The sequence below is a fragment of the Pongo pygmaeus genome, chromosome 2 (assembly GCF_028885625.2).
Source record: "Pongo pygmaeus isolate AG05252 chromosome 2, NHGRI_mPonPyg2-v2.0_pri, whole genome shotgun sequence".
Taxonomy (NCBI): domain Eukaryota; kingdom Metazoa; phylum Chordata; class Mammalia; order Primates; family Hominidae; genus Pongo; species Pongo pygmaeus.
Window position 1 is genome coordinate 199,176,895 of NC_085930.1, and position 18,846 is coordinate 199,195,740.

Genomic DNA, 18,846 nt, shown 5'->3' on the forward strand with positions numbered 1-18,846 from the left:
TCAACCACCTGTCTGGCTTTCTTTGAAACTGCGAAATGCCAGTATTTTTGTACCTCAGTTTCAGTGTTAGCAGAGATCAGAAATAAAATGCTTCCTACACTCAAGCTTTCCCAGAAGTGCAAAAAACCTTCTGGATTTTAAACTCCAATACAGATCGTCAATCTTGATTTAATTTATCAGATTATGGAGCATTAAAGTACTCCCATATTAACATTTAAGCTTTTTACCCAAAAAGTGAGGCATCATGACTTTTTAACATATATTATTGTATGAAGTCACATGAAATATTTTTTCTTAGTTATTACAATGTTTCTAGACAATTTTAACCAGAATCCTCTTAGGAACCACCTTTAAACCCAGTAATACATACTTTTTGATTTTACCTGCTTATATCACAGTACTGTGTGATGAATGACATATGTGTGTCATGAATGACAGATATGTTTCATGAGAAAAGCATGTAAGCTATGAGGGACAAGCATAAAATTCAAGAAAAGTTTAGAAATAGCTTCTATAATGCCAAAACCTTGAAGTTTATCACATGCATGTCCCAACTACTTAGATTTTGTATGGTGGTGAGAGATACCTGGTCATCTATAATCTGCTTACTTTCTCAATTGGAAATTTTTTTTTTTAATATACTTTTAAGCTCTAGGGTACATGTGCAGAATGTGCAGGTTTGTTACATAGGTATACACGTGCCATGGTGGTTTGCTGCACCCCATCAAACCATTATCTACATTAGGTATTTCTCCTAATGCTATCCCCCTGACAGGCCCTGGTGTGTGATGTTCCCCTGTGTGTCCATGTGTTCTCATTGTTCAGCTCCCACTTATGAGTGAGAACATGTGGTGTTTGGTTTTCTGTTCCTGTGTTTGTCTGCTGAGAATGTTTCCAGCTTCATCCATGTCCCTGAAAATGACATGAACTCATCCTTTTTTATGGCTGCATAGTATTCCAAGGTGTATGTATGTGCCACATTTTCTTTATCCAGTCTATCATTGATGAGCATTTGGGTTGGTACCAAGTCTTTGCTATTGTGAACGGTGCTGCGATAAACATACATGTGCATGTGTCTCTATAGTAGAATGGTTTATAATCCCAGTAATGGGATTGCTGGGTCAAATGGTATTTCTGGTTCTAGATCCTTGAGGAATCGCCACACTGTCTTCCACAATGGTTGAACTAATTTACACTCCCACCAACAGTGTAAAAGCATTCCTATTTCTCCACATCCTCTCCAGCATCTGTTGTTTCCTGACTTTTTAATGATGGCCATTCTAACTGGCGAGAGATGGTATCTCATTGTGGTTTTGATTTGCATGTCTCTAATGACCAGTGATGATGAGCTTTTTTTCATGTTTGTTGGCCACATAAATGTCTTCTCTTGACAAGTGTCTGTTCGTATCCTTCTCCCACTTTTTGATGGGGTTGTTTTTTTTCTTGTAAATTTGTTAAAGTTCTTTGTAGATTCTAGATATTAGCCCTTTGTCAGATGGATAGGTTGCAAAAATTTTAAAACAGAAAACTGGGCTATATTCTTCAGGCTATGGAGGGTTTTTGACCATTCCATGGACCCTACGTGAAGTATGGTAGTGAGCAGTAAACTTTTGGCTTTACCAGCATTTTCTTTCAGGGTCTTTAAGTCCTGGTCCACCGAAACTGCTTCCTCGTGCTCCTTCCAGCAGTCATAATCTGTCGCCATGGCGATACTCGCATAACAAATTCCAGCCTCTTTAGTGAGAACCACCTCTGGAACTGTGGTCATGTTGATAACATCCACCCCCCAGGCGCAGAACATGAAGCTTTCTGCTCAAGAGATAAAACAAGGTCCCTCAGTTGTGACCGTTGTCCCCTTTGAATGTCACCAGAGGCCTAGCTTCTTAGCAGTCTCTATAAGAACCTCTCTCGTTTGGGGGCTTGGCCCCCATTGGAATATGGCACACTCCTCTGGCACAAGAATGACTTCCATCGTAGAAAGACTGAGGTCTCATAGTGGTCCCATCAATGAACTGATCAATAATGACAATATCGCCAGGTTGAATCTCCTCCCTCAAGGAGCCACAAGCTGTGGTCCCTATGACATGTGTACAGCCCTCTTCCTTCAAAGCCCAGATATTCGCCTGGTAGTTGACCTTGGAAGCCAGGATGGTGTGCTGCCTCCAATGCCTTGCAAGGAGGACACAATCAACATTTTTTATCTTCCCCAAAATAAAGGCATCAAATGGCTTGCCAAATGGAGTATCCACATATTTTTCAGTTCTTCCTTCTAAAATTTCTGGATCATCCAGGCCTGTTCCACCAATTATTCCAATCTTCATGGCAGTGGTGGTGGTGCTTGAGGCCATGTCTGCACGGGAAAGGAAGCTGCAGTGGGCGAGCGCTCAGGACTAAGGGAACGAAGTGGGCCAAAGAGTGGCAGCTGTAGAAAATATGTTTTTCTACCATTGTGTATGCTCTTTGGCTTAAAGACTAAAGGATGCTAACTATATGGTCTTTAAGTAGGCTTCTTTCCAGAGGCATGGGTTTGCTTAGGAAGACGGTGGTCGAATTGAACTTTTGATTTACTCTTTGTTTACATATGTGTGTGTGTGTATATCGATTTTCAGGTATAAGTTTATTACACACAGTCACACTCATATATCTCTCTATGCATATATATATGCAAATATATGTGTGTGTGTGTGTGTGTGTGTGTGTGTGTGTATGTATATATATATATGAGGCCATGTCTGCACGGGAAAGGAAGCTGCAGTGGGCATATATATATAGATATATAAAATATATCTATATATATACCTATAGGTATGTATACACACACACATACATATACAAATATATGATAATTTTGGTAACTATATATCTGAAGGCCAATACTCAGTCCAAGTATGTAGAACACCAGGTTACTTGAAAGACACCTTGTAGAATCATTTGACTTACTCTAGACTTGGGTGACTTAGGAACTGATGTTCTTATGTTTCCATCAGATTACTCGACAAAGAATTAGAAGACCTAGGTTTTGCTTCCAAGTCTAACACTAACTAGCTATATGATCATGATAAAATGCTTAATATCTCAATTCTTTAATTTACTCATCTTTACAACATACTAGATTTTTACGGATACGTCTAACAGTTTATGATCTATACGTTTACTGAAACTCTCTTAACCTCTTGAAATCTTGAGCTCAGAAGTATTTGAAATCTAACAGTCTGTAAGTCCTTAGAAAAATGGCAATACTGAGCTAAACAATACTAAATAAGTATTCAAGAATAGGTTTACTTACAGTCACAGTCTTAGCATCCATCTCGGTGAATATGAATTCTCCTCCTTCAAAGTCATCATTCATATAGAGGAGAGCACTACAAGAATGAAGAGAAAACCATTTGTATTATTATATGCTTATGATGGCATGGTAATAGAATACTGAAGACTGGTGATGTACTGTCCAGCCTCCATTAGTAAGTTTCCTTTGAACTACACATTGACATAATTGGCCCTCCAAACTCTTAAAGAGAAGATCAGATAGAGTTTGGGTTATTCCTCTGAAGAGTTTACTTATGCCACCTTTATTAAAATTGTAATCATATTTCAAAGCTTGTCTCACATTTCACTTCCTCCACAGAAGACCTAACTGGTTTTAATTTAATCTAGCCCTCTGAAACTGCCCACCCTAATTACAACTCTCTTTTTCCCTTATATAACTCTAAAGGATGATTTTTTGTTTGTTTGTTTTGTTCTTGTTGTTGTTTTTCTCCTTAACTTGCTGGAGAGTTCCCTGTGGCCTAGCCACGCCTTGCAGATAGCGGGTGCTTAATAAGTGTTTTGGAATAGAGTACAGTGTAGTAACGATGAACACATGGTGACTATAACTCCTGATTCCTTACACACTGAAATATCTCTCAATAGGTTAGGACCTTCTTTTCTCCCGAGTTTCTAGTGTGTTATTTATAAAATGCAGACATCGTTCTTCTTGGGTGTGAATAAAGATAAGTGATGTGATAAAGTCCTTATGTAGACCAAGACTCCATGCCCTTGTATTCTGACTGAAATACACATACCACAAGGAATATGTTCCAGGGAGAACAGGAATTTTTTTAAAAGAACATAAAATTTACTTTTCGTATTAAAACAAATGGACATTTTGTGAAATGGGATGCAAAATGTGCACAATTTTTAAGATAAAAGTGAGATGATAATGTCACTTATTGGTTATGGCAGCTGCTTCAGAAGATTATTTGAGAATTTCTGCCTTGGAGATATGAACACAACGCCAGGCAAAACAGAGCACCTTTACAGTTTTCATTGTTTGAAAATTCTTGGGTAAAAGCTTTGTTTTGAAGCAGGTTCTAGCTATACCTATAGTCTCGAAATGTGTAAGCAGGAGGCTCCTTCCAGCATTCATTGGCCTCTGGATCCAACAAACAGTTGTCAGCATGGATGGGATGACTGAGGTCATTTCTTCTATCCTGCTGACCTGCCAGAAAAGGGAATAGGGAAGAACGAGAAATGAAGTGCAGCAACTTCCACCAAAGTAACTGACAATCTCTCTTCTCCCAGTCCTGATGATCTTTGCAAATAGGGGGAGGCAGACAACAGGAAAGAACAGATAAAAAAACAGTGGACAAGTAGTTAAGATTCTGGTCTGGTTCTGGTATGAACTGGATGTGAAACCTTGAGCATGTCACACCTGTCTCTTCAGCTATAAAAGTTATTTCTGATATAAACATACATGAACAAATCCCATGCGTTTCATGGGTTGTACTTCACGGAGGGCAGCAAAACAATGGGAAGGAAATGAAAATTTTTTAAAAAAACAAGATTTAATTCAGCTAAAACTTCCCAAGTGTAAAAGTCTACTCCTGTGACAGCATTCTTACCCCCACCCCATTCGGGGGGCATAAGACATAGAGGAGAAATAATGATGAGCAGGGACCGAGGAGGTCCCAGTCTTTTTAAGAGTATTTCTTTCAATCATCCCTTCATCTTCTATGCTTCCACTTAATGCTGGTAGACATCATGGTGACTATGATTTCCATCTTCCTGATTCCTCAAAATGGGAAACCTACAGCAGAAAAGCATTTTTTTTTCAAGACTTCAGCAATTGGGGAAAATTGATTTGGAAGGGAAAATGTTCAGAATGAGGGTTTTCTGGAACTTCAGAGAAACAAAATGAAGAAAACGAGAGAAGCAGAATAAGAGTTCATAAGCTACTTTTGTTTTAGAAATCTAGAATTCATCTAAAATATTAATCTACCACGCTGTAGAGCTTTGTTTTGCCTTGTTTCATTTCCCAATGTATTGTGGGTAAAAGGGAACCATTTCAGACTGGAATCTCACCAGACAGGGCTGTTCGGCAGACCATGTGTGTATAGGAAAAATACAGAGTTGAGTTCAGCATAAAATAAGACTCTACAATCCTTCGAGCCTTTTCGCTGATATCATAAAACAGACGAGCGCTCTTCAGTGGGACTCGACCTTCATAACCAGACTGAAAACAAAAAAAAGAACATGAGAAACAAATGGGTTCATTGGAGGACGTAAGAAAAACAGGCACTAGATTGCATTGAGCCAATATAGGATGATCATGTCTGTATTGACTAAGGGGAAGGCTACTACATATTTGTGGATTTTGGTTAGGACGTTGTGCCATTGGAATAAACTCTTCCCAATAACAGATGGAAAGCTAAAACTACTTGGTTCCTCTTCTCTTCTATTCTAATATGTTCTACCGTCCTCTCTAACAACTCTTCCTGCAGTAGAGAATAATTTCTTGTTTGAATATGTTTTCACTATTAGATCATGATCTTACAAAGAGGGATTGTATATTTTTTTGTCAGGAAATGTAAAGTTTGATAAGTTGATGGCTGAATGGAGGAATGATTAAATACAATGAAGGTTTCATTTCACGCTTGCTTCTTTCAACTGTCCTGACAGGTATATATTCTAAACTTTTTTCTTTCTTTTTCTTTTTTTTTTTTTTTTTTTGAGACGGAGTCTCGCTCTCGCCTAGGCTGGAGTGCAGTGGCGCGATCTCAGCTCACTGCAAGCTCTGCCTCCCAGGTTCACGCCATTCTCCTGCCTCAGCCTCCCGAGTAGCTGGGACTACAGGCACCCACTACCACGCCCGGCTAATTTTTTTGTATTTTTAGTAGAGACGGGGTTTCACCATGTTAGCCAGGGTGGTCTCGATCTCCTGACCTCGTGATCCGCCCGCCTCGGCCTCCCAAAGTGCTGGGATTACAGGTGTGAGCCACTGCGCCCGGCCACTTTTTTCTTTCTTATATCTGCCATTTACAGAAGCCTTAGGCTGACACTAAGGAGCTCAAACCCAAAAGAAGTTAAGACTTTACTTTGAGTGCTTTCAGGACAGTTGCACCTTCAAACTTTTCATTGGGCGTATGGGGTGAAGTTTTTCCTCTGTATCCATCACCAACAAGCATGATTCCCTGGAAGCAAATACAAGATATGTCATCAATGATAACTATGAATTCATTGGGTCTTTTTCTGCTTTGGCTGCCAGAAAGCTGAGAACTCTAGTCAATGCTAAGAACCATCCCCATTTTATTCCAGGATGCTGGTATAACTATTTCTTTTAATTAAAAGAGATATCTTTATTTAATCTTCATTCTACATTTTTATTATCAAATACTGTCACTTTTTATGGAAATAAAAAGAATGTAAATTATTGATATATTGGCTAATTATTAACTAAAATAAAAGGATTTCTCCAGCAACTTTATATGATAGGCAGGGACCTTGCTAGATGGCTGTTGGGCTAGGAAATATTCCAGTAGCTATTCCAGATCCCACCTGGGAAAACTAAAATAATCCCAAACCAAAGGCTATAAAAGTTCCTCAAAAATAATTTATGTCTTTCTCCTAAAGAAAGCAATATTTCAGGGCTTGTTGTCTGGCTCCAGATGAGACCAGGACCAAAGCACTTCCAACTTCTTGGCAGGCCAGTGCAGTGAGCTCCCCTCCTTCTCCGGATCCTCACACTGGCCACGCTGTGGAGCTCCCGGCACTGTTCTTCCGACAGGACGTTATCCAGGAGAACCCGCTGAGTCCCGTTCAGCTGCTCCGAGTTGTAGACGAATGTGATGTTCTCATAGAGCAGAGGACCACCTAAAGGAACAGAGCACATTGTCTTCCCTGTTACCTCTGTCCCCCGAGAGGAAGCACAGAATACCAAACAGCTTTCAATGTGCAATTCGAGTGAGTCCGTTTCTTCATGAATATTTAGAAATGCAAAGACAAATTGCAAATTAGGAAGCTTGATAAACACAATATAGATTCAGGAGAAAGATGTCTATCAGGTTTCCTCATAATGTCATAGTAATGTTACATGTGTACATTATTTTGGGAGAGATAGAACTATTTTTGCATTTGTTTCTAATGCTGATCCCAAAATGGCGACTGGGCATTTCATAGGACTCTCTTCTGAGAAAGCCCACCCTTGTTCACAGCCCCTCATTCATACCTCTGTCGCAACACCACAGATTGCATGTTTGGGTGCCCAGGTATGACATGCACACCTCAGTTTCACTGGTGTCTAGAGCAACACCTTCACCAGGTGATTCAGGTAGTCACACCCAAGTCACTTGACTCCTCCTCAGTCTTCTTCCTACCACACAACAGACCCTAGGTTGTCTTGCTTTTGGAGTGTTTTTCTCTATTCTCTAGGCAAAATCTTCACGTTTCTATTTCCACACAGGAGGGTTTCCTTTAGGCACCTACTCTCTGCCCAGAGAGAGGCCACAAGTTTATAAAAATTAGCTCCAGATAGGCTCTTCAGAGGGTGATGCTTTTGGGTCACATTTTAGGTTGTGAAATTATAAAATCCAGACCCGACAAAGACATTTTTTCAGAGTAGGACTGAAGGACAAAGCCTCTGATAGAGAGGAAATCTTCTGATGTAGCACAGTGCAAACATTTTGAACCAGAAAATTGAACAGAAAAGAAAACACTGCTTCTAACCATTTATAACACTCCCAAGGGGCCTGATGCGTGCTTGTCCATAGCAACAGCTGAAGATAAGGACAGCAGGGATAGGGAAGGCACAACTCCCTGCCACCCCAGGTCTAGCAAAAGTCACCAACACGTTGGCCTAAAACACTTCTGTTGGAGGAAGAAGAGACAATTGAAATTGATGTCTACTTTATAAAATAGATTAGTCAGCCTAGGGAAGAGCACTATCTAAATGTTTATTAGTCTAGCTAGGATAAAAGACTCACTACAGCTCATGATTAATGGAATATTAAAAGAATGAGGCAGTGTTTCTCAATCTAGAGTAATGTTCGGTTATCTGTTAAAGCAAAAGTTCCCTAAGGAGCTCCAGTGCTGACAAATTATTTTTACTCTAATTTTACTTCTATATATGCAATCACAAAATTATGTTCACATTATTTATTTTAGTAGTTTCATACAGTACCCAAACCAATTTACAAGACTAAATAAAAGCAAGACCATAAAATGAACTAAATTCCATTCAACAAATGAAATGGTTAATGTTATTTTTCTGAAAATAAAAAGCTACTTTCCACATGAATATTCTACTCACTGATCTGGTCTGGGTTCTTTTGAGCCAGGATTCCTTATAGTACTGTTGGTGTGAAATTACTATTCTACCACAACTTTTCTCTAGTTAAACTACTACACAATCTTAATGTACCATGATTAATTTTGGCCTTTGTATCAGTCCATTTTCTTGCTGCTAATAAAGACATACCTGAGACTGGGTAATTATAAAGAAAAAGAGATTTAAGGGACTCACAGTTCCACGTCTGGGGAGGCCTCACAATCATGGTGGAAGGCAGAGAAGGAGAAAGTCATGTCTTACGTGGTGACAGGCAAGAGAGCCTGTGCAGGGAAACTCCCGTTTGTAAAACCATCAGATCTCGTGAGACTTATTCACTACCGGGAGAATAAACCACCCCCATGATTCAATTATCTCCACCTGGCCCTGCCCTTGAAATATGGGGATTATCACAAGTGAAGGTGAGATTTGGGTGGGGACACAGCCAAACCATATCAGCTTTCATCTGAGCTTAATATATTATTTATAAGTTCATCGTATTTCACTTATTTCTAGTCTTTAATCATTGAAGTATTATTAATTGGCATTAATATGACCATAACTGTGCCCACTGAACTGTGGAATCCCATGATACCACCTGGCTAGAAGCTGATCCCTTAGATAACCCCTAATTGCTTCTCTTAATTTTTGAAAATTGTGATTAAAATCTATAAATATGGAATTTTTGGATCCCAAGAATATATCCATAAGCCCCCTGTTTCAGTATCACATCTTTTAGTTGAATAGAAGAATATGCTTTTCTACAATTCACAATTTCTCAAATTGTGTTGCATTGAAAGTTCTGGGAAAGCACTGGGTTAAATAAAATATAAGAGGACGTCTCAGAACTTTTAATATGTGAACAGGCCTTATTAATGTCCTAAGTAGTAATATAATATGCAGCAGTTTTCAACCTTAATTGAATACAATTCTCTCCCTCCCCCACTCCCCCAACTTCCTTCCTGCAGCAGAGACTTTACGACGGGCTGCAATGATCATTGCCTCCCAACATTCATACAGCTGTGCAATTTGCTTCCCACAAGTGCGAGTGGAACCTGGAACTTACTTCTAAACAGTAGAATATGGCAAAGGTGATAAGGTGTCATTTCTGTGACTACGTTACATAAAATTGCAACTTCTATCTTGCCTTCTCAGTCTCTTGCCTTCTCCGCTGGCATGCTGTAATGAAGCAAGCGACTGTACTGGAGAGGATCATACGGCAAGGAATAGAGGGCATCCTCCAGCCAACAACCAACTAGGAACTAAAAGGCCATAGTCCAACAACTTTTTAGGAACTGAATTCTCAGCCCTGGTCAACAACTTGACTGAAGCCGGTGAAAGATCCTGAAGCCAAGGACACAGTTACGTTCTCTGCAGACACTTACCCCACAGAAACTATGAGATAATAAATGGATATTTTCATAAGCTGCTATATTTTCTTATTTTTTTTCACAGCAATAAAAAAAATAGTCTTTAAAAAATTTATTTGACAAGGTCTCACTGTCACTCAGGCTGGAGTGCAGTAGCACCACCATCACGGCTCACTGCAGCTTTGACCTCCTGTCCTCAAGCAATCCTCCCACCTCAGCCTCCCAAGTAGCTAGGACTACAGGCGTGCGCCACCATGCCTAGTTTTTTTTTTTTTTTTTTTTTTTTGTCAGGGTCTTGTTATTTTTTTATTTTCAGGGACTCGCCCAGGCTGGTCTTCAACTCCTGGACTCAAGCCATCCTCCCTCCTCAGCCTCCCAAAGTGCTGGGATTAGAGGCATGAGCCACCACGCCCAGCCAAGTAGTCTTTCAAAAATCCCCCCTAAATGTCTTAGCATAGAACGAAATTTGGAAAAGGCTGCTCTAATCTATGTAGCTGATTAAAATTTGTAGTCAAATTGAGACAGGCATTCCCTCGAATGTTTGGAAAAGTGAACTGTATATTCCATTCCAATTTAGAAGTATAAAAAGAAATGTTCCTTCAAGAAGAAAGATACTTGTAGATTCACTGAAAAGCATTTGCTAATAAAAACTCAAATAGAAATGAAAGACAGATGAGAGATTTATTGTATTATGTTGGTTTATACTTTGCCAAGTTTTTCTCTTTTTCTACATTGAAGGTGTATTATTTTAAACATAATTAGCTTATTTTCAAAATATGATTTTGAAAGTAAGCAAAAATAAAATATTCAGGAAAATGTCTACCAGTCTTAAGCTCCGTTATAAGTATGTATTATCATTACTATCATTATTGTTGAATTAATAAGCTACACCTGGAATACTGTGTTAAGTTCTGATTGAGACACTTCAATAAGCGTAGAGCCTTAAGAGAAGGCTACTGGGATATTGACAATTCTACTAGCATTCCACAAGTAACATGCAAAGATCAACTGAAGGAAGAATGCAACATGGAGTCTTCAATATCTGAATCTTGTGTTCCGGGAGAATCTGCATTAGAAATCTGCCTTTCATGTAGCTAACATAATCATTAATATTACTAAGTGTAGAATTTTACACAGATAATTTCCACACGTACATTTAACAAAAACGACCCATCACCCATCAACTAACCAAAAGAAAAAAAAAGATAAACGAAACCCTATCATTCAACAGGCAAGTCAACCAGCCTCCATATGACTACCAGTCTTAAGCTGGTAGCTTAATGACTAGTAGCACACCAGACAGAGGAAAACATTAAAATAAAAATAAAAATGTAGTCCAATAAATTGTGGTTTCTGGGGCCTGATTTGATGGCTTCAGCCAATTCTTAACCACAGCCCAAGAAGATTTAGTCAAACAAGTTAATTCTTCCCTCATTTATAAAGTATGTGCCTGGCTCTGACTCTCTGGTTGCAATAAGAAGGGATCATCTAAGAAAGTACTCCCTTGTACTCACTGTCTGGCTCATGGCAAGAAGAATCACTTTATCAGAAATTCGATAGTGTCACACAAAGCATCATGGTGTAGGCAGGCTAACAATCCCTTATATGAGTACAGCCTTTTACAGTTAAAAAAAAGAAAAAAGGGCAAGGCACAGTGGCTCACACCTGTAATCCTAGCACTTTGGGAGGCTGAGGCGAGCAGATTGCCTGAGCTCAGGAGTTCAAGACCAGCCTGGGCAACACAGTGAAACCCCATCTCTACTAAAATACAAAAAAAAATTTGCTGAGCATGGTGGTGCATGCCTGTAATCCCAGCTACTCAGGAGGCTGAGGCAGGAGAATCACTTGAACCCAGGAGGCAGAGGTTGCAGTGAGCCAAGATCGTGCCACTGCACTCCAGCTTGGGCAACAGAGTGAGGCTCTGGCTCTAAAATAAAAAAAAGAAGAATTTTCTATGTTTACCATCTTAAAACAGTTACTATCCTTCTTTTATAGATAAAAATCATAGGGCCCAGAAAAATTGAGTCACTAGATCTTCATCACTGTGGAGCATATCAGACTAAGATAATCCCAGAAACTAAGCCTCCTGATTCCAAGTTTATTCAACATTGTTTCTACTATCCCCCTACTGACTGTGGAATCATATCCAGCACAACCTTTAAAAATCTGGTGGGTGGGCTGAGCACGGTGGCTCAGGCCTGTAATCCCAGCACTTTGAGAGCCCAAGGTGGGTGGATCAACTGAGGTCGGGAGTTCAAGACCAGCCTGACCAAGATGGTGAAACCCCGTCTCTACTAAAAAAAAAAAGAAAAAAAAGAAAAAATTAGCCTGGCATGGTGGCATGCACCTGTAGTCCCAGCTACTCGGGAGGCTGAGACAGGAGAATCACTTGAATCCAGGAGGCGGAGATTGCAGTGAGCTGAGATCGCACCACTGTACTCTTGTCTCAAAAAAAAAAAAAAAAAAAAAAAAAAGAATGGACAAGTGACAGCAATGTTTTTTAGTGAGTTTCCATATCACTCATGTTTCACAGACTGAAGCCACTGTGGGATGTAAGTAGCCCTGGGTCACCCCATCTTAATGCTTAGGAGCCGTCCAGTAGGAATAATACTAAATACTAAACACTGATAGGCATCCAGAGTAGATGACAGTCTCTTTGGGGAAGATGAGAATAGCTGAAGTATACTTTATTCTGCGACACATGCCTCCCTGACATCCTCTTTTAGTCAGATTAAGATATGAAAATGTTGCCGGGTGTGGTGGCTCATGCCTGTTATCCCAGCACTTTGGGAGGCCGAAGCGGATGGATCACAAGGTCAGGAGTTCCAGGCCAGCCTGGCCGATATGGTGAAATCTCGTCTCTACTAAAAATGCAAAAATTAGCCGGGTGTGGTGGCATGTGCCTGTAGTCCCAGCTACTCAGGAGGCTGTGGCAGAAGAATCGCTTGAACCCAGGAGGCGGACATTGCAGTGAGCTGCGATCACGCCACTGTACTCCAGCCTGGGGGACACAGCGAGACTCCACCTCAAAAAACAAAAGAGATATGAAAGTGTTTTCTGGTTGGAAACTTTGTCTCTATCTACAACTGTTCTTAATTTAGATCCTAACTAGGTATCTGACAACTGGACAACAGGCTTTTTAGTTATGATATAATGAGAAATATACTGGTTTTTATCCCTTGTTTCTAGCACAGAGCTCCTAAATCCCTTGGAATTTCCCAAGGGATAAGAGTGTCCTTTTTTACTTATAATGAGATCCTTTTGATCACACTTAAGTTTATGCCAATGAGGTGAATTAGGGTAAGGCCCCTAAAAAGACTCAGAATGGGGCTGATCACCAGAAAGACCAAGTGATCAGGAAAGTGAAACTTTTAGCCCCACCCACAGACCTCTGGGAAAGGAGTTTGGGGCCTGCAGATTAAGCTCTATAAAAACTCTCGAACAACAAGATTTGATGAGCTTCTAGGTTGCTGAGCACGTGGAGATGCTGGGAGGGTGGTTTGCCCATGGAGGACATGGAAGCTTCTCCTCCCATCCCCCCATACCTTTCCCTATGTACCTCTTCATCTAGCTGTTCATCTGTATCCTTTATAATAAACCATTAAACACAAGAGTTTCCCTGAGTTCTGTGGGATGCTCTAGCAAATTAACCTAACCCGAAGTCAGGATCATGGGAACACTGGTTTATAGCTGGTCAATGAGGGGTTGGTCAGAAGTATAGGTAACAACTTATACTTGCGACTGGCATCTGAAATGGGAGCAGTCTTGTGGGCTGAGCCCTTAACCTGTGGTATCTGACACTATTTACAGAGAGACAGTGTTAGAACTGAATTGGATTGTTTCACACTCATTTACTATCCACTGGAGAATTACTGGTAGTGTGGGTAAAACCTCACACACATCCGGCCACAGAAGTATTCTGTATTGAATATGAGAGTACAGTAGGTAAATTTTTTTTTTTCCTTCAGACCAGTAAGTGCCCAGAAAACATTCCATCCTACAATCCATTAGCCACTTCATCCTAGACAATTCTATAGAAATGGTGGATTTGGGTAGCCCAATTAATCATGATCCTTCTCTATCACATGTAGTCTTCTGTTCTGCTCTTCTATTAACCTTCTAGTCAGTTGCTGGACACCAGATTCCCTGGTAGCCAGGGAAAAAAAAAATGCTTTGAAATTTGGCAACTGTCCTGGAGTTTCCCAAACATTTACAGCAATGTGTTGGCTTATTGGCATGAACTTCCTGGGTGATTTCTCAGCCTAAAAGGCAACATGAACTCTGGCTGACCATGAAGCTCTCTGGCATTTGTAAAACAGCTTGGGCTTTGTGGCTGCAAACGGAGGTCCAGGTCAGATTAGATGAGCATATTATCCTGTTTACTGGTTCAAACTGACTTGGAAGCTAAGGAAGGAAAGGGATGGGAAATGTGAGAGCTGTAGAGAGCCAAAAGTTTTCAAATCAGAGGAATGTGCTGACAAGGTCTCCTGGGGAAAGAAGTACTGTACAGCTTCCCAATGCAGCACTTTGAAAGCCTCTTGTCTTGCAATTCTTTAATCAATAGATGATACATTTTTGGTATCTACACAATTCTATGTTTCATGCAGCAGGTGAAGAAGAGAAAATGGGATTTCGGGTCAAATGTCTGGGTTCAAATGCCTGTTCAACCTGTTCTGAGCTTCTGAGACTTCAGAGAAGCCATTAAATCTTCCCACATGAGGTGCTATTAGTATTAAAATAGTATGCAAATAAATTGTGTGCAAATTTGCTGGGAAATCATAAAACATATAGAAATAATAATTGTTAAGAATTACTACTGCTGTTAGTATTACTATTGCTAATAGTTTTTATTAATATAACAATGCTTGGCTCTACTTAAAAACTGTTTTTGGCAACATTCCACCTGTGTCTCTACTAATTTTCATCTTACATAAGTAGGCACATAATGTTCCGCTCGCTTCATCTCTGTGCCTTTGCTCCGTTTCTTTTAACCACTAGAATGGTTCCCTCTACATCCATGCATCCTACTACATTCTGCTTTCTCTAAAGGCCCTGCTCAGATCTATGTGCTTCAAGCATCTAAGGTTAACTAATCTAATATCCCATGTGGCTGGTCTCCTCTCCAAGTTCCTCTGATATAGTCTGTCCCACACTACCTAGCTCTTACTGACTGTGTAACAGAAGTAAACCATAGGAAATTGCTAAGCCTCTGGTATTCTGAGACTGGTGATGACCATGCAAGTTTCCTTGGGAAACAGATGAGGCAGTGAATTTGGAGGCTTTTTCTTTTTTTCTTTTTTTGAAACCTATGGTAATAATACACAAATCTAAGACTTTTTTTTTTTTTTAAGTCTTGCTTTCAGACTATTAGGGAGTGTAGTAGCTTAGTCTTATTCTTTATTTTCTAGAGAAAGTGGGTTCTTCCTTGATCTGGAAAAGAACTGGTCAAGCCCCATCTTCCCCTTCCCCTCCTTTATAGAGTAAAAGTGCACAGCTACTTACCTTCTCTTAGGTCTCGATCTATCTTGGGTGATAGCTTTTTTCCCATTGACAATCCGTGAACTTCTGCTCCCTCTACGTTCACTCCTGAAGGGACCCTGCCCATTCAAAAAATTTAAAATGGCAATTTGTCGTTGAATAACGATGTTCAAAGGCAAAGAATACTTTACCCAGGTAGTCTGTGACTCTGTATTGTGTATGTTGTTGTAAACAAGTTCACCTGTCTTTTAAAGTCAAATTAAATGTCACTGCCTCTAGGAAGTTCTCTATTTCCTCAGTGAGTTTGCCCTATTTCACTCCTCTAAATCTTCTTAGCAACCTTTATTACAATTAATTGTATGCATAACGTAACTCTCTTCAGATTAGACTCTAATCTCAAGTAGGAAAAAAATTATCATGAGCATCTTTATAATGCTCAGAGTGTCCAATGGGGCCTGGAACATGGAGTGCATCAGTGAACAATTGTTGAATTGAAATAAATTATGTCATAATGTAGTAGTTCTTGACTATTGTGAAAAGAAGACACAGGTTTGTCATTTGCAAACACACAAATGATAGCAAGCTGTCCTTTATATACGTAAAAATCAAACAAATCCAAATGTGTATATACATTCTTGGATCTCTTGAAATAATTTTATGCCACCCAAGGGTTGAGTTTTTGAAGCCTAGTGAAAGACTTCAAGATTCTAAATAAGAAGATCTGGATCTGTCCTTCCTTTGTGATGAGACTCTAAGCAAGTTGTTTGCCTTGTCAGGGCCTCAGGTTCCCAATTTGAAAATGAATAAGCTGGACCATGTGATCTCAAGCAGGTGTTTCTAACCTGCGTTTCAGTCCTTTTAAAAGATGTAAATTGACTTTTGTCATTTTAAATAATGAGCTTTCTTGATTTCTGATTCAGTTAGTGACACCTAATATTTTAGCTATTTTAGTAAAACTTTCTGAACTTCATTATTTCAAGTAAATACAGTAAGGGAATTCACCATCAAAAAACCCATTTCATAGTTCTTCTGTTAATAAATCAAAACCAGTATCCAACCTTCTCAGATTTGGAGTCATGGAATGTTAGCACATAGAGATCACCTGATGTAACACTTTTTTTTCTGGGAAAAAAAACACGAGATCCAGAAAGCGGAAGATGTATTACCTAAGGTTACAAAAACGTGGCAGGAAGAGCTGGGACCTGCATGCAGAGCTCCTAATTCACAGCTTAGAATTATTTTATTACATCTCCTTGCCTATTTCACAGAGCTACATTTCTCTGTGATAGGTTATGACACTAAGTATTTCTCCTCATAAAAAACCAGTTTGCATTCTGAATGGACTTACCGATTCTCATCCTGTCGTCCTCCATATCTGATCCAATAATTCTGTTTTGAATCGAGTAAAAAAAAAAATGCAGTAATTTTGTCACTAAAACATCACTTACAAAATTAAGGTAAAATAAAATATGCGCAAAACATTCAAAAGATCTATAATTTAGGAATTTTGCATATCGTGTAAAGATACAATATATTTATATTTTATAGATTAATGAAAAGGAAGGCTAAAGTTAGTGGAGATTTGGCAAGGACAAAATGAAATACAAATCAATTTTTTAAATAGTATGGAATTAGCCTAGATATCCATCCTTTTGCCCAAGAAAGTGACTTGGAATTTGGTGGCAGAAAAACATTTGAAAGATCATTCAGTTCAACTTCTTTATGTTTTCTGAATAAAACAGGCAAACAAAATCGAGCTTGAGTAATCATCTATATAGATCATGAAATTAGTAAATAACATATTTTAAGGTCTCTTGGATAACACAATTTTTAAAGAATAATAAGTAAGACCCGATATAAATATTAATATATTAGAAGGTGTTATATTGGAAATAGTACATTAAAATTAACCCATTTTAAAAAGTGTGCCTATAAACACACAGCATAAGAAATGAAAGAAGGTTGTAAATGGACATATTATAAATAATTTTATAAGTGTATTAACTTCTATATCATTTGAAGAACTTGCATAGTAACCGATGCCCAAGTAATTAAAGTAAGGGAATTCACCATCAAAAAACCCATTTCATAGTTTTTCTGTTAATAAATCAAAACCGGTATCCAACCTTCTCAGATTTGGAATCATGGAATGTTAGCACATAGAGAGCACCTGATTTAACCCTTTTTTTCCTGGAAAAAAAACATGAGATCCAGAAAGCGGAAGATGTATTACCTAAGGTTACAATGCTAATGACAACCCATGCCCAAGTAATTAAAAGAAGAGGAAAAATAGTTAATATGTGAAAAGGTTTATTCTTGCTGGTCATCAAAAAATTACAAGTTAAAATGATGTATTATTTCATATATAATATATAAATAATAAAAGTGATTTTAAAATGTTATTTCTTATTGCTGATAAATTTGTGGTAAAAATGGTACTTTTATGCATTACTAGGATTCAAATGCCTGTTCAATCTGTTGTGAGCTATGAGACTTTAGAGCAGTCACTAAATCTTCCCACGAGATAGTGTTAGTATTAAACTAGTGTGCAAATAAATAATTCCAAGAGAATTATTTATTCTCTTAGTAATCATATATAATTATATATAATTATAAATAAATAATTTCTAAGAGAATTCTCTTAGAAAAGCAATTTAGTTTCAAGAAATTTAAAACCTTATATCCTTTGATGACAGAATAATTTCACTCTTAAGAATTTATTTTAAGGACATAGTTCAATAGAGAAAAAATGCTTAATACATTATGTATAATTCAAAAATCAGAAATAATTCAAATGTTCAGCAGAAGAGTTCGTTTATTTATTGTATGTCAATTCTACCTATCTAAAATTCTAAATTCTACCAACATTTTAGATACTAAAATGTATCTAAAAATACCTTTTAAAGCTATACAAATGTAGAAATTTCTTACGATATCTTCTTAAAAGAATACAAATCTCTTTATACCATAGCATATGTTTCTGCAAAAGATATGTCTTCATATAAACAATGATTAGAAGACAACATGGAAAAGTGAAGTCAGCATGATGGGTGTGATAGGATTGTGACTGATGATATTTTGAAGTCTCTTTAATGTTTAGGTAATATACAAGCATTAAAAAGAAAAATTTAAAACACCGCATCCAGAATTTAGGAAAATAAAACACTCCCGGGGCAAATGAGTCATACACAAAATACTTTTACCCAATAGATTTGCTTTTGACTTTGGACCTTGTTAACATGGAATGACTGATGTGGAAATCCATTAGTCTTTTAAAGTTCATCAGATGGCCAGGTGCGCTGACTCATGCCTGTAATCCCAGCACTTTGGGAGGCTGAGGTGGGCGGATCACCTGAGGTCAGGAGTTCGAGACCAGCCTGACCAACATGGTGAAACCCCATCTCTACTAAAAATACAAAA

General features: G+C 38.6%; 1 protein-coding gene and 1 pseudogene across 3 annotated transcripts in view; both read right to left on the reverse strand.

The window, feature by feature from the left end:
* P3H2 (prolyl 3-hydroxylase 2) overlaps nucleotides 1–18,846 on the reverse strand; it is a 164,968-nt gene that overhangs the window by 10,187 nt on the left and 135,935 nt on the right. For all 3 annotated transcript variants that reach the window (XM_054482456.2, XM_063662557.1, XM_063662556.1), the window contains exons 7-13: nucleotides 16,775–16,815; nucleotides 15,451–15,545; nucleotides 7,001–7,128; nucleotides 6,354–6,449; nucleotides 5,341–5,491; nucleotides 4,360–4,477; nucleotides 3,287–3,362 (exon numbers count right to left, since the gene is read on the reverse strand). In XM_054482456.2, coding sequence (XP_054338431.1) covers nucleotides 3,287–3,362; nucleotides 4,360–4,477; nucleotides 5,341–5,491; nucleotides 6,354–6,449; nucleotides 7,001–7,128; nucleotides 15,451–15,545; nucleotides 16,775–16,815 — 705 coding nt within the window. The remainder of the gene's footprint in view (nucleotides 1–3,286; nucleotides 3,363–4,359; nucleotides 4,478–5,340; nucleotides 5,492–6,353; nucleotides 6,450–7,000; nucleotides 7,129–15,450; nucleotides 15,546–16,774; nucleotides 16,816–18,846) is intronic.
* LOC129033638 (S-methyl-5'-thioadenosine phosphorylase-like) lies at nucleotides 344–2,451 on the reverse strand (annotated as a pseudogene).